Here is a 13,078-nt window from a genome sequence, read left to right as displayed (position 1 = left end):
CAAGCAGCTGAATTTTGATGCCGAGCAAAATATGCAATATTACCTAGATAATTTCTTCTAAAATCTATTCTCATTATGTCCTGCAAGAAAGTACTCTGATGACATCATGCATGCATACTGGTACTGCCACCTGTACAGCAGTTAAGATGAAACACCTTTACCAACTTACGTGCACACATTATAATAAGTTATAATTTATCTGGAAACAAGCTGCTCTGAATTATGGTATTGAAACACTGCATTGGAGTGCATTAATGCTAATCATTCAATTAATTGCATTAATCAAGTTTTATATTACAATGCAAAGGATTTCCTTCAGTGAAATAACTTTCTCTAAATTCATTGTTGCAGCTTTGCAATTACCTGAACATATGCAAGCTTTCACATAAATTCAAGGAAAAAAAAAGATGGCCTGAGATTGGCCTGGGCAGTCCTATCACATAATATTTTTCAGAATAATTTTATTTGGTTTAGTTTTATTAATCAAGCAGCAAGGGAACCAATATGTTTTTGAACAGAGGTCCTGGTTCCGTGTGTTTATTTTGTTTATGTGTGATACATTACCTGGGTAAATGCACACTACTTTAGAGGCTTTTTCATCTGACATCAGTAATTGAACTGTTGCAAATTGTATGAAATTAAATCCAATAAAAAAATTCATTATTGTTTATAGCTGACCTAATATTAGGCTGGGCATTGAAATCTTGAATCTGGTGCTGCTGTAGCAATAACTCAGAGTGATGACAAATGCTGTGCTTAAAATGAAGGGCTACATGTCATGGGATAGCAAGATACAAGCAATGAAAATGCTTTAGTCCATTTAATTTTATATGTAGGGCAGCCATATTTTTATCAGACAGAGGAGAGGTTGTGAGCAATAATTATAGCTCAACATAATGCATCTGAGATACTTCAGGTGCAGCTAACATTGGGTAAGACAGCAATTCAGGTCATAGCCTGCTATAGGTCCCCAACCATGTCCCAAGACTCACACTCCACGTTCCTAAGCACCCTGGAGAATGTTAAGGTCCAACCTAACACTCTCATACTGGGCGACTTCAACTACCCCTCCATTAACTGGGAAAACTAATCATGTACCAATACACTTGCCCAACGTTTCCTGGAATTCATTAATTCCAATGCCCTGGACCAGCTCATTCTTAACCCCACTAGAGGTAGCAACATCCTTGACCTGGTCATTACTAACATGGGCAACCATTGCTCTACACCAGTAGTCAACTCCTCCCTGGTTAGATCTGACCACAAACCTTTGCGCTACACCAATAGTCAACTCTTCCATGGTTAGATCCAACCACAAACTAATCACCTTGGAAATCCAACCCCCCTCGCAAAGGTAACACTTTTATTTATTTTTATTTTATTTTTTATTTTATTTAACATTTGTTGACCGGGAATGTCCGACTAGGTTCCACAGAGCCTGTTTTCAGCGGAGGCCCGGGGAGAAATGCTCCAGAAATACACCATGAAAAACATCTCCAAAACTAACTTTGGGCTCCTAAAAACAGAGGTGGCTAACTTCACAGCACCCATGCAAATGGAGATCAGTTGCATGACCACTGAATCATACACCAATGCACTGTATGAACACGTACATAAATGCATGGATCTCGCCATACCCAATAAAACCAAGACACTCGCCTCCAAAAAAAGGAAGCAAATTTGGTGGTCCCCTGCCATAAACAAACTCTACAACAGAAGGAGGAAACTGATGTGGAATAAGGTGAAGTCCCAAGACTGGAAAAACTCCCTTTTCAGCCTCAACAAAAAGTTGAGCTCCCTCATCAAATCCTCTAAAGCTAGCTATGAAAACAGAATTGCAGCAGATAGTAAAGACAACCACAAGACCTTCTATAGTTATGTAAAGAATCTCCATGGCAATACCCAGATTTGCTCTGAGCTACCGCACAATGGTGCCTCCTTTACTGAGCCAACAGATATTGCCAATATACTGGCCGACAGATTCAGTGCCAACTTTAGCCCTTTCTCCCCCCAAGAGACCTGTCACAATACCAGTAGATTGCCAGGCATCCAATATTACTTCTGCACAGGTTAAAACAGCACTGTCCAAGGCCAGGAATACTGCTTCTATGGAACCTGACAGTATCCCTGGCTGTGTTCTACATGAACTAGAGAGTGAACTGGCACCTCACCTGTGTGCCTTGTTCAATCACAGCCTCACCTCAGGCTTTGTCCCTACCAAATGTCACTCTGCTACAAAGGAGAAGTGACTACAGACCCTAGGAACTATTGTCCCATTACCCTGACGAGTCTGATATGCAAAGCTCTGGAAGTTAGACGAGCCTGGTCTGCAAGGCCATGGAATGTATTATCATGGAACTCATAAACAAAGACATTGGTAACCTCCAAACTCTGGATCCCACCCAGTTCGGGTTTGTGAAAGGCAGATCATGCCTCCTGAACCTGATCGATTTCTTTGAGGCAGTCACCAAAGCCGTAGATGAGGGTAAGGTGGTTCACACAGCCTATCTTGACCTCGCTAAGGCTTTTGACACCATCCTCCATTCTGGAATTATAGCTAAACTCACTAAACTAGGTATAAATCCCTACATCACAAGATGGGTTGCCAACTGGCTCATGGACAGAACCCACACTGTAAAAGATGCAGACTCCAAATCTGACCTCAAGGCAGTGACAAGTGGAGTACCACAGGGTTCCATCCTGGGACCTGTTCTGTTTGGTATTTACTTCTCTGAAGTACAGGCTAACACAGAAGGCCTCTGGCTAATGAAGTTTGCAGATGACTACAAACTAGGAGCCATAGTTAAGTCCCCAAATGATGTGGACATCCTACAGAAGGGCCTCGCTGAGACAGATGCCTTGTATCAGAGCCATGGCCTCAAGCTCAATGACAAAAAGTGCAGTGTCATCCCCTTGGGTAAAAACTCTGTACCCATGAACTACCACATAGGCAGCAGTCTACATAACACCAAATGCGTGATAAGAGACCTTGGGACCCAGGTGGACAGTAGTCTCTCCTTTGATAGTCACATCGCCACAGTAGTCAGGAAGTCCTTCTACGTGGCACACCTCATCATAAAAGGGTTCTCATCCAGGAAAAAAAGAGGTCATTGTTCCCTCTACTTGACACTCATTAGACTCATTATAGAGTACAATGCCCCTTTTGGAATGTATCTCACAAGACATCTGCAGCAGCAGGAAAGGCCACAGAAGTACCTCACAAAGAGGATTACTGGCCTCAAACAAATGCCTTACACTAACCTGCTCAAAAAACTCCAGCTTTACGCCATAGCATATCGCCTACTCTGAGGTGATCTCTGCCTAACATATAAAGCTATTTCAAACCCAGAGCTGTTGGACATGCTACACCTAAATAAATCCCAATCCCTCCAAGCTACATGCTCTAGGGACCTAAACCTTGTCACCACAATAAACAGGACATGCTGGTGGGATAGATTCCTGTCCCAGAGACTTCCCATACTCTAGAACAGGCTACCCATCTATGTCAAGCAAAGTTCTTCATTTGCACTCTTCAAGAAAAATCTTGATGAGTGGATGGGAAATAGGAAATACATCACGGGGATCACTTCTGTGTCTCTGCTCGACAGTGGCACAGGAAAATAACTTTCTTGGGTGGCGTAAGCCAGGGAACCTTGTTGGCTAGGCTTACATAGGCCCTTGGGCCGATAGCCTAGTACCTACCTATGAACTCATCATCATGGACCTAATAAACAAGGATATAGGGAATCTACAAACTCTGGATCCCACACAGTTTGGTTTTGTGAAGGGTAGATCATGCCTGCTCAACTTGGTCAACTTCTTTGATTCAGTCACCAGAGCTGTGCATGAAAGCAAGGTGGTTCATACAGCCTACCTTGATCTGGCCAAGGCCTTTGACACCATTCCCCACTTAGGAATCATAGTAAAACTCACTAAGCTAGGCATCAACCCCTATATCACTAGGTGGGTTGCAAACTGGCTCACAGGTAGAACCCACAGTATGAAAGTAGCTGACTCCAAGTCAGACTGTTGACCAGTCATGAGTGGAGTCCCACAGGGTTCGGTCCTGGTTCCTTTCCTGTTTGGTATCTACTTCTCTGAAGTCCAGGACAACACAAAGGGACTCTGGCTGACAAGTTCACAGATGATTGCAAGTTGGGAGCTATTATTAACTCCCCAAGTGATGTTGACATCCTACAGAAAGGCCTCACTGAGACCAACGACTGGTGTCAGAACCATGGCCTTGAGCTCAATGTCAAAAAATGTGTCATCATCCCCTTTGGGAAAAACCTGGTTCCCATGAATTACCACATCGATGGTAGTCCACCGACCACAGAAGGTGTTATAAGAGATCTGGGAACACAGGTTGACAGCAAGCTCTCTTTTGACCACCACATTGCCACTGTGGTCAGAAAGTCCTTCTATGTGGCACATCTCATTACTAAGGGGTTTGAATCCAGGAAGAACGAGGTCATTGTCTCCCTTTACTCTTCCCTCGTTAGGCCAATCCTCGAGTACAATGTCCCATTTGGCATGTACCTCACTAAACACCTGCAACAACTGGAGAGGCCACAAAAGTACCTCACAAAGAGGTCCTAGGCCTTAAACACTTGTCCTATATGGACAGACTAAAATACTCCAACTATTCTCTGTCTCATATCACCTACTAAGAGGCAATCTCTGCTTGACTTACAAAGCCATGTCTGACCCAGCTCTGTTAGAAATGCTACATCTAAAGAAATTCCAATCCACCACATGCTCCAAAGACCTCAATCTCATTACCACAATCAACAGAACATGCTGGAAGGACAGGTTCATAACCCGGAGACTGCCCATGCTATAGAATAGACTTCCCATACATGTCAAGCAGAGCACCTCACTGGCCCTCTTCAAGAGAAATCTTGACGAGTGGATGGGAAATAGAAAATTCACCCCAGAGATCACTCCAGTGGCTTTACTCGACAGAGGCACTGGGAATTAAGGTTGGGTGGCATGATGCCAGGGTAATCCTGTAGGCTAGGCTTGTAAAGGCTCCAGGGGCATTAGCCTAGTACACACCTGTGAACCTATGAACCTATAAGAGTTGAAGGAATTTATCTGGGATGGGTACAGGGTAAGGGTCAAGTGGGATAAGCTGAACCTTCCAAAAGAACAAGGTGGTTATGGATCACCTGATTCGAAGGGATACTTTAGAGCTACACAGTTAGGGCTCGTATACATACCACAAGCAGAAAATTATAATTTAAAGTGACAGAGATGATGATAAAATGGGGAATTTCAAGAAATAAGGAGAGAATGGGATTTTGGATGCATAACCTTAAGGAGAACAGCAACAGAATAGTATATTCCTAAAACAACAGAAAGTATTCTAAGAACTAAGCCAACACGAGAATAAAGAAATGAGATATTGCTGATATGGATGAGTGCAATTACGGGTACACAGAATGGGAAAGAGGGGGTTGGAATTTACTGGAGAAAACTTGCAAAGGATCCAAGATATTGGGAGCAAACAACTAGCGAGGGAAGAATAATAGAATGGGAAGAGGGCAAGAAGACAATTGGACTGCAGGCTATAGACTGCCTTTTCTATCAGGGATTGATATCATAGTATAGCAAACAGAAAGGGATAGAGGTATCATAAATCAAAGACCTGCTCTGGTAGAGATTTTAGTTGAATCTAGAGCAGAAACATTGTTAAAAATGCATAATTAGTAGGGCATACAAAATATTGCAAGGTAATCAGTGGGGGTTAGAAAAGATTGGGAAGAGAGACTGGATAAGCAATTCACAAGGAAACAATGGGAGGGTAACTAAGGGTAACTAAGGTAATTAGTCTTTTGAGCTGAGACACAGGATCTGAACTGCCTAAACATACTAAAGCCTTGTTACATTTATTTCTGGTGGCTGCTAAAAAGCTACAACTAGAAAACGGAAATCAAAGTCTAAACCAACTGTATTTGAGCTGCTGAATATTGTAAAAGAAATGAGAGAACTGGAAATGAAAAAGATAGGAACACATTACAGAGAAACAAATGGAAATTGTGTGAACAGTCCATGCAGAATAATGTTTTGGAGAAGAAGGAGTGAGGTTTAGGAAAGGCAGGAACTGAGCAATTTATGTAATGTTGGACTGATGATAGTTACACAAAAAACATATGTCATGGCATATATTCTATGGACTTCTATTACAGGAGGGTTAAGGTATCACAAAGTAAAAACTCTAGCTTGGCTATTTTTTTTTTTTTTTGTAGTTTTTATTATTTAGTTTGTCTCTTTTTACTCTTTAGTTTGGATGTTAGCTGGGATATTTTGCAGACACCTTAATGGTTATGGACATCAGCTGGATGTAAAGATCCTGTGTTTCTAAAGTATAGCCAAACAGTTCACTTATGCTGTGCTGATGAGGTCATAAGAAGGACGAAACATGCATGTTCACAGCTAGTGGTGTTTGGCTTTATTGGCCTGAATATATCCACGAAGGCTAAAAAAGAAAAAGTGAAAAGTCATGGGCATTCCGAAGATATTTAGAAGAAACACTTAATGTCCTTAAGGGGTTATTTGCATATATCTCATGGGCCTCTATTACAGGAGGTTTAAGGGATCATATAGTAAAAACTGTAGCTTGGCTATTTTTTTTTTTTTAGTTTTTATTAATTGGTTTGTCTTTGTCACCTTTTTACTCTTTGGTTTAAATAACATATGTGATGTATAATGTTAATAAATGGGAAATTGTTAACCTGGTTTGTTTTCTTTTACATAAATGCATGTTTGTCTCTGTCTTAAGCAATACTTCAATAAAGGTGTTAAAAATGTTGCATGTAGTAGAATATGCATTCATATAGAATGTGTGCAAAGTAATAACACAGGAATGGGTGCAGATACAAAAGTAAGCAGTTTCTTTTTTCAGTTATAAATAATTCCTGGTAATCAAACTTTATAAATGATTATGAGATTAAAATTGTTTGTGCCATGTAACAGGTATTCTGTACTCTTACATCAGTGCAGATACCAGGTGAATGACTTGAGCTTCCTTTTCAAAGTTCATAGGTTAGAACTAGGCTAACTGCCCTTGTGAGCCATTTTAAGCCTAGCCAATTATCTCTTGTGAGATTCAAACCCTGCACCTTGTGTTTGTAAGGCAAACACCTTAACCATTGGGCCACCCTCCCAACTTATCCACTACTGACATCAACAATGAAATGTTACTCAACATTCTTACATAAGCCTAGGATGAGCAAGTCACCTATAACAGTATTTTAATTATTTCTTCTTGTTTTAAATATCACCCACCTCACAATACTCGTATCCAACCTTGCACTTATCAGTTGTGGTCTTTCCTTGGTAGCATGTTGTTCCATTACATGTAAAGGTTTTGCAGATCTTACCCTGTAAAATAAAACAACAACCTTAGATGAATAAACATAACAATAGTTAAATGATCACACCTATTTGTAAGCAATGATATTTTCACACATCTTGATGCTGGAAGTATTTTCTTGAAGTTTTTGCACACCTGGATATAATTATTAACTTTGCAAAGGCACCTTACTATATTCACTGATGTTTGTTATCCAGACTTTGTTTTTTACATAGCTGCACTGCCCAAAACTATTGCAGGTTTTTGTACAGGACCTGGAATGGTTACAAAATGAAGTACCTGACACTTCTTCTTCTTTCAGCTTTTCCCGGTTATGGGTTGCCACAGCAGATCACCTGTCCGCTCATGATTGGCACTAATAAACAGAAATTAGGTTTACTACTGAAATTCTGAAACTGCATTCTTCAACTGGTCACAATTGTCGATCTGAAATGCTGAATTCAGAACTTCAAAACAGAAGCCATAGTGAAAATGAATGCATTGACATCCGTAGTTTGATGTATTCGACATAGCAGGAGATGACGTCATTTACCCATGCTATGCACCTTAATGTACCATTACACTCTACAGTCAGTGGTACATTAATTGTACTATTATTATTACCCTCATTTGAGGGGCTGCACCCCCTGCAAATTAAATATATCAACTCCGACTATAGTGAGGAAATGGGCTAATTGTCTATTCCTCACTGAACTGCGATCTCTGTGCATAATGATACTTGAACTACACTACCCATTCACTGTATTGTAGTTGATGTATTTTGGTTCGGCATTCTGCCCATTTAAAAAGTGCCTTTCGACCACATGCCGGTCGAGCACAGGTACTTCGGACATTTAATAGTAAACTCAGAAATTATATTTTTAAGAAATGGTGAGAGCAGAGAAAGAAAACACTGCTTTGTTCATCAAACAATATAGCCAGTATACAGCAACATTAGCCAAGGGTCACTTACGATTTTGTTCATGCTCATAACTTCTAAAATGTGACCCTTGTTGAGATCAATCTATCAATTATATCACATTGTTCAGAGTTAACAAATGCTGCTTAGTATTTTATCTAACGATATAAGTCTAAAACTACTGTGCCTCCATGATTTTTTTTTTTAATTTTTAGGGTTGCCACCTTTTTAGAATGCTTGAAGTGGGACATATCCTACAGAATAACGTTCACCAGGAAAGAATCTTCTCTTAAACTACATGAAAACCTGTTCAGTTTATTATAAAAACAAAATCTGTTGTACACTTTTATTTTTTATGCTGTCATATTAACATGTCTGAAATGTAATATCATGGTTTTCTGCAATATTTTGAGTAACATTAGAAAATATTTGTTTTCCAAAAACATCAGGATATTTGCCATTGTTTCCATTTTTTTAGAAAATAATTGGCCAAATCAAGCCTGTTCTGTGAAACAGGAACAATTGGTAACCACACTCATCTCATGTGTTTCATACGTCTATTACACACAATTACAGAGCTGGCATGGTTTTGTGATTCAATAAGTGCTCCTTACATTTTATGTAAAATAGACACCCATCACTTTAGCTATATGTAGTCACACTTGAAAAACAAAACACAGGCAGAGGATGTTATTTTGCACCTTTTTTAATCGATGCTCTTATATCTTTATCACTGTCTTCGCCTGCAGATGTTAATAATTGCACTGAAGACATTTAGAGAAACTGAAGGAAAAGGGAGACTCGCTCTAGAAAGGGATTACCTTCAGTTCATTGAAACGTCGTATAGCCAAAATTCACATACTCGAGACAAAAACAATGAAAGTCTACAGCATCGAAAGTTAACAATGCTGAGAGTTGGAAACCTAAAATAGCTGTTGTGCATGTCACAAAGAAGTCCTATGAATGGAGATTGTGCTGAACTCAAAATAACAGAGTCTACATTTCTTCAAAAGCAGTTTCATGTAATCTTTGGATGTTAATCCCAACGCCTGTTTAACACTTGACTCCTGCCTCATCGGCTTGCCATTCCTCCTTTCCGTTCTGTTCTTTCTGTCCTGCATTTCCTTGCTTCTTCTTCTCTTAATCTCAGTTTTCACGTCAACATTATATTTTCTAATTTTGACTTCTGTACTTCAATTCTTCTATTTTCTACACACAATACAACTTCCTCCTATTCTACTGAATACAACCTTATATTTCCCCCAATACCGTCTCATAATCCTTTAGTCCTTCTCAGTCCATATAAAACCACCTTTGTACTCATCAAATTAAATCTCACCATAGTAATATTCTTTTTCGGCGTACAATGTTGTTCGTAAGCTCCTGATTACATTGTTTTTATTTATAACTTAGCATAACTTCTCTATTACTTCTGATAAGAATGCAAACTTTGATGTGTAGTACACAGGTGCTACTGTTTCAATTAAAAAAAACTTTTTCATCATTTATATTATTGCAAGTTGTGAGACCATAGCTGATATCACGTTATAGCCAAACACATCTCGAAAAACAATTTCTTCTTTCTTCAATTTAAGCATACAAACAAAAAAAGTTTTCTATTTTCTTGATAGTTTGTCATTGCTATTTTATATTCACATTTGTAGCCTCTGTACCTTAATTTATTAGTCATGTTTGCAATGTACTGTTCTAGTCTTTCTTGGTTTAACTACAGCATTGATGGAACTGCAATGTATTATGCTATGGATTGTTCTCACTAGACCTCCACTGAAAATTGATTATGTCCAGTTAGACTTTGTCATTAAACATATGCTAAATAATTAAATAAATACATTACTGGGGTTACTGTTACTGAAACCACATTTAAATATACTTGAAAGTTGTTTCTTATTTATCCATTTTCTTATAAGGACTAAAGGGACTGCCTAGGTGTTTTCATTTCAGATTGCTTTCATTTCAACTTGCACGCCCTAATATTGTATGATTTAGTTTGCTTCAGTATGCGGGATACTATAATCACAAGGAATGGACAGTGTAGTGACTAATGCTACCTTTGTCCTTTTGTCTTCATTTACAGCATTTGAGTTTTATCCATTCTGCTTTTATTAACAGATGGTGTGGCTAAGCAATGTATTTATCACTTCTTTATTCTCAGTGATTCTTTGTGACTCATCTTCTCCATACTTCTCTGTTGCTTTTAAATTGCAGAATTTGCAGAATTTCCATACTAACCATACAATATCACTGTGTTTTTTTAGTATAAAGATGATCATCATACCTTTTTTACAGCCAGCACTTAGATGTATGACTGTTTTCAGTTAAATATTACAAAGAATACATTTGTCTGTATCTCCCATTATTCTACTGCATTTCTGAACCTTTGTATACATACTGTGTGGCATTTCATTTTTGTGCTAAGCTTATCTTTACTTAACCATTCAGTCATTGATTCTTGATTACAATGAAGCTGTTCCAGTAAATGTTCATCATAAGGATGACTGCAGGAATTCATGATACGAATGGGAAACAGCTGGTGGCAAGCATCAATTTCCAATCTGGATCTTTTCAGCAGTCAGACATCACTACAGTCATTAAAGGAAGCCTGGCTACAAAAGATACATCATATGTCATGCCCAGTTCATTTTGCTATATGACATGAATAGTCAGTTTGTTTTGCTTTTTTTAAATTTGCTTAATGGCCTCAGAAAGGTTCTGACAAACCTTTCTTCACAAAGGAGGGGGAGGTGGGATATTAGGCAGATTGTTCTCAGCAAGGGTGAAGAAATGATGACTTTGAGACATTGTTGGGAAGTGTCTAGCAGTTTAGTGCAGAGAATAAGGGTATTTGCTGCTAACAAGTTTTATCCTGTACTTATGGCTTGACTTCCAGAGTCTCCAATTGCCTGCTGTGTAACTCTAAGCAGGCCACCCCTTAATAACAGTGCTTTTGGGTCACCCCTCAAAACAGACTTCTGCCTAGAGGGTTTATCCACATAAGAGCAGAATAAAAAAGTGGAAGGAACACTTAGAGGAAATCCTGACTCGAATCTGTGGGACATGCCATCCCCTCTGGAGACACAGCCAGATGTAGATGGTGTAGCTGGATTCATTTTGATAGATGACATCACAGCAGTGATTTATCACTTCCGCTTTGACAGGTCTGTAGAAGTAGATAAGATTCATTGTTTTTGTACCATGGCCAACACACATTTTAGATGTTGTGTGAAAGTTCAGGATAATATTTCTGGACTGACAAACTTGGGTTGTGGTCTCCATTTTTAAATTGGGCTACAGTAAGGGGGATGTCCAATTACATAAGAATCACACCCCTTAGCTGTACTGGGAAAGCATAATCTAGTGAGCTGAAAATGAAACTTTATTCAATAACTGAGTTTCTGATTCAGGCGGTGCAATTATGAATCTGTCCAAGGCATGGTAATGTGGAGCAGCTCTTTGCCCATAAAAAGATATCACAAAAGTTAAGAGACTGCAACACTCTGCTCTTGTCTATATATAACAGGATATTTTGGCGTTTACACATATCATCTACATGCATTTTATGGCTTTGGAGCAGGTATATCCTGCCTAGAATGTCCTGTGGGAGATACCACAACAGAATAGGGACTAAGGACTGTTGTTCTATGGCATTCAGTTCCTGCTTTGGTGCAGTAACAGTTGTATTTCCATTCTTGGTTTTAAGTCAAATACATTCAAGTACAGCATAAGACTCCACCAAGGGTGTGTGTGTGTCCTGTCTCTCTCACTGTTGCATTTGTTATGGACAGACATAAAAATTTACAAGCAGTTTGTATTTAAACATAAGTTCTGCAAGAATGGAAAGCAGCACATGAAGGGAAAATACAATGGAGAAGATACGTAGATGCATCCGAAGTACTTAAGCAAGAAAGGAAAACTTCACATATGCAATGTTTACATTATACCAACTTTACTTTGATCTTTGTACACCATGGATATTAATATGGTCCAAGCAAAAAGAAGAGCATTTGTGTAATATGCATGTTGTCTAATGAATACAAAAATAAAGATCATGGCACTGGTATATACAAAAATATCTATAAATTTGGAAGCGGGTGGCTTATCACTTTAAATCAATAGCTTACCAACTTTGTGTGTTTATTGTTTTATTCCTCTCAGATCTCATTGCTACCGGTCCCCAGAACATAATGTCCATGCCAGGTCTAGTAGCTACTTTCCAACCCCAACTAGACATACTCTATTGTTTTACTGGAGCCAGTCATGGAGTCTGACGGTGTCCTGGGGGCTTGGCTCATCTGTGCTTCCATCAGGGGGGGGTTTACCCACTTTGATTTTCCCACCTACCACACTAATTTTATGTCTGAGGGATACTCTTCTCTTTGGACCATGCCTATCTTAGGGAGTGTATCAACAAGCACCCCTCCTTCCCTGCTGCTCTGTCAGTCAACCAAGCTGCAAATTGAACCTGGGTTGGCTGGCCTGTAGTCAGGGCTTTATACCTCTACACCACCATAACAGTGACTGGATTAACAACTGTTATCCCAATCCCATAACTTCCCCCACTCACTGTTGGACTAATGATCACATGTATTTTATTTTCTCTAAGAACTGCTACTTTTCCTTAAGGATTGCCCAAAAGTTTATATTTAATGCCCTGAACTCTCCACTTGCATTAACTGAAAGATTACAACATACCAACAGACTTGGAGACTGAATGTGGCAGTGCTCTGCTGTTTAAGAAAGCAGAGCTGCTTCACTGATGGATCACTCAGTTTCCTACATTAAGA

At 39.3% G+C, this 13,078-nt stretch overlaps 1 protein-coding gene across 1 annotated transcript in view; it reads right to left on the bottom strand.

Annotated features, from left to right (window-relative positions):
• The window catches only part of LOC122811583 (uncharacterized protein YBL113C-like), a 994,203-nt gene that overhangs the window by 37,764 nt on the left and 943,361 nt on the right, over positions 1 to 13,078 (bottom strand). The window contains exon 8 of the mRNA XM_044083519.1: positions 7,291 to 7,386. Coding sequence (XP_043939454.1) covers positions 7,291 to 7,386 — 96 coding nt within the window. The remainder of the gene's footprint in view (positions 1 to 7,290; positions 7,387 to 13,078) is intronic.

Source organism: Protopterus annectens, chromosome 1.part1, assembly GCF_019279795.1.
Source record: "Protopterus annectens isolate FY-2018-M chromosome 1.part1, PAN1.0, whole genome shotgun sequence".
In the NCBI taxonomy this organism is placed as follows: Eukaryota; Metazoa; Chordata; order Ceratodontiformes; family Protopteridae; genus Protopterus; species Protopterus annectens.
The sequence above is the reverse complement of the archived record's forward strand: the minus strand, read 5'-3'. Positions and strand labels throughout refer to the sequence as shown.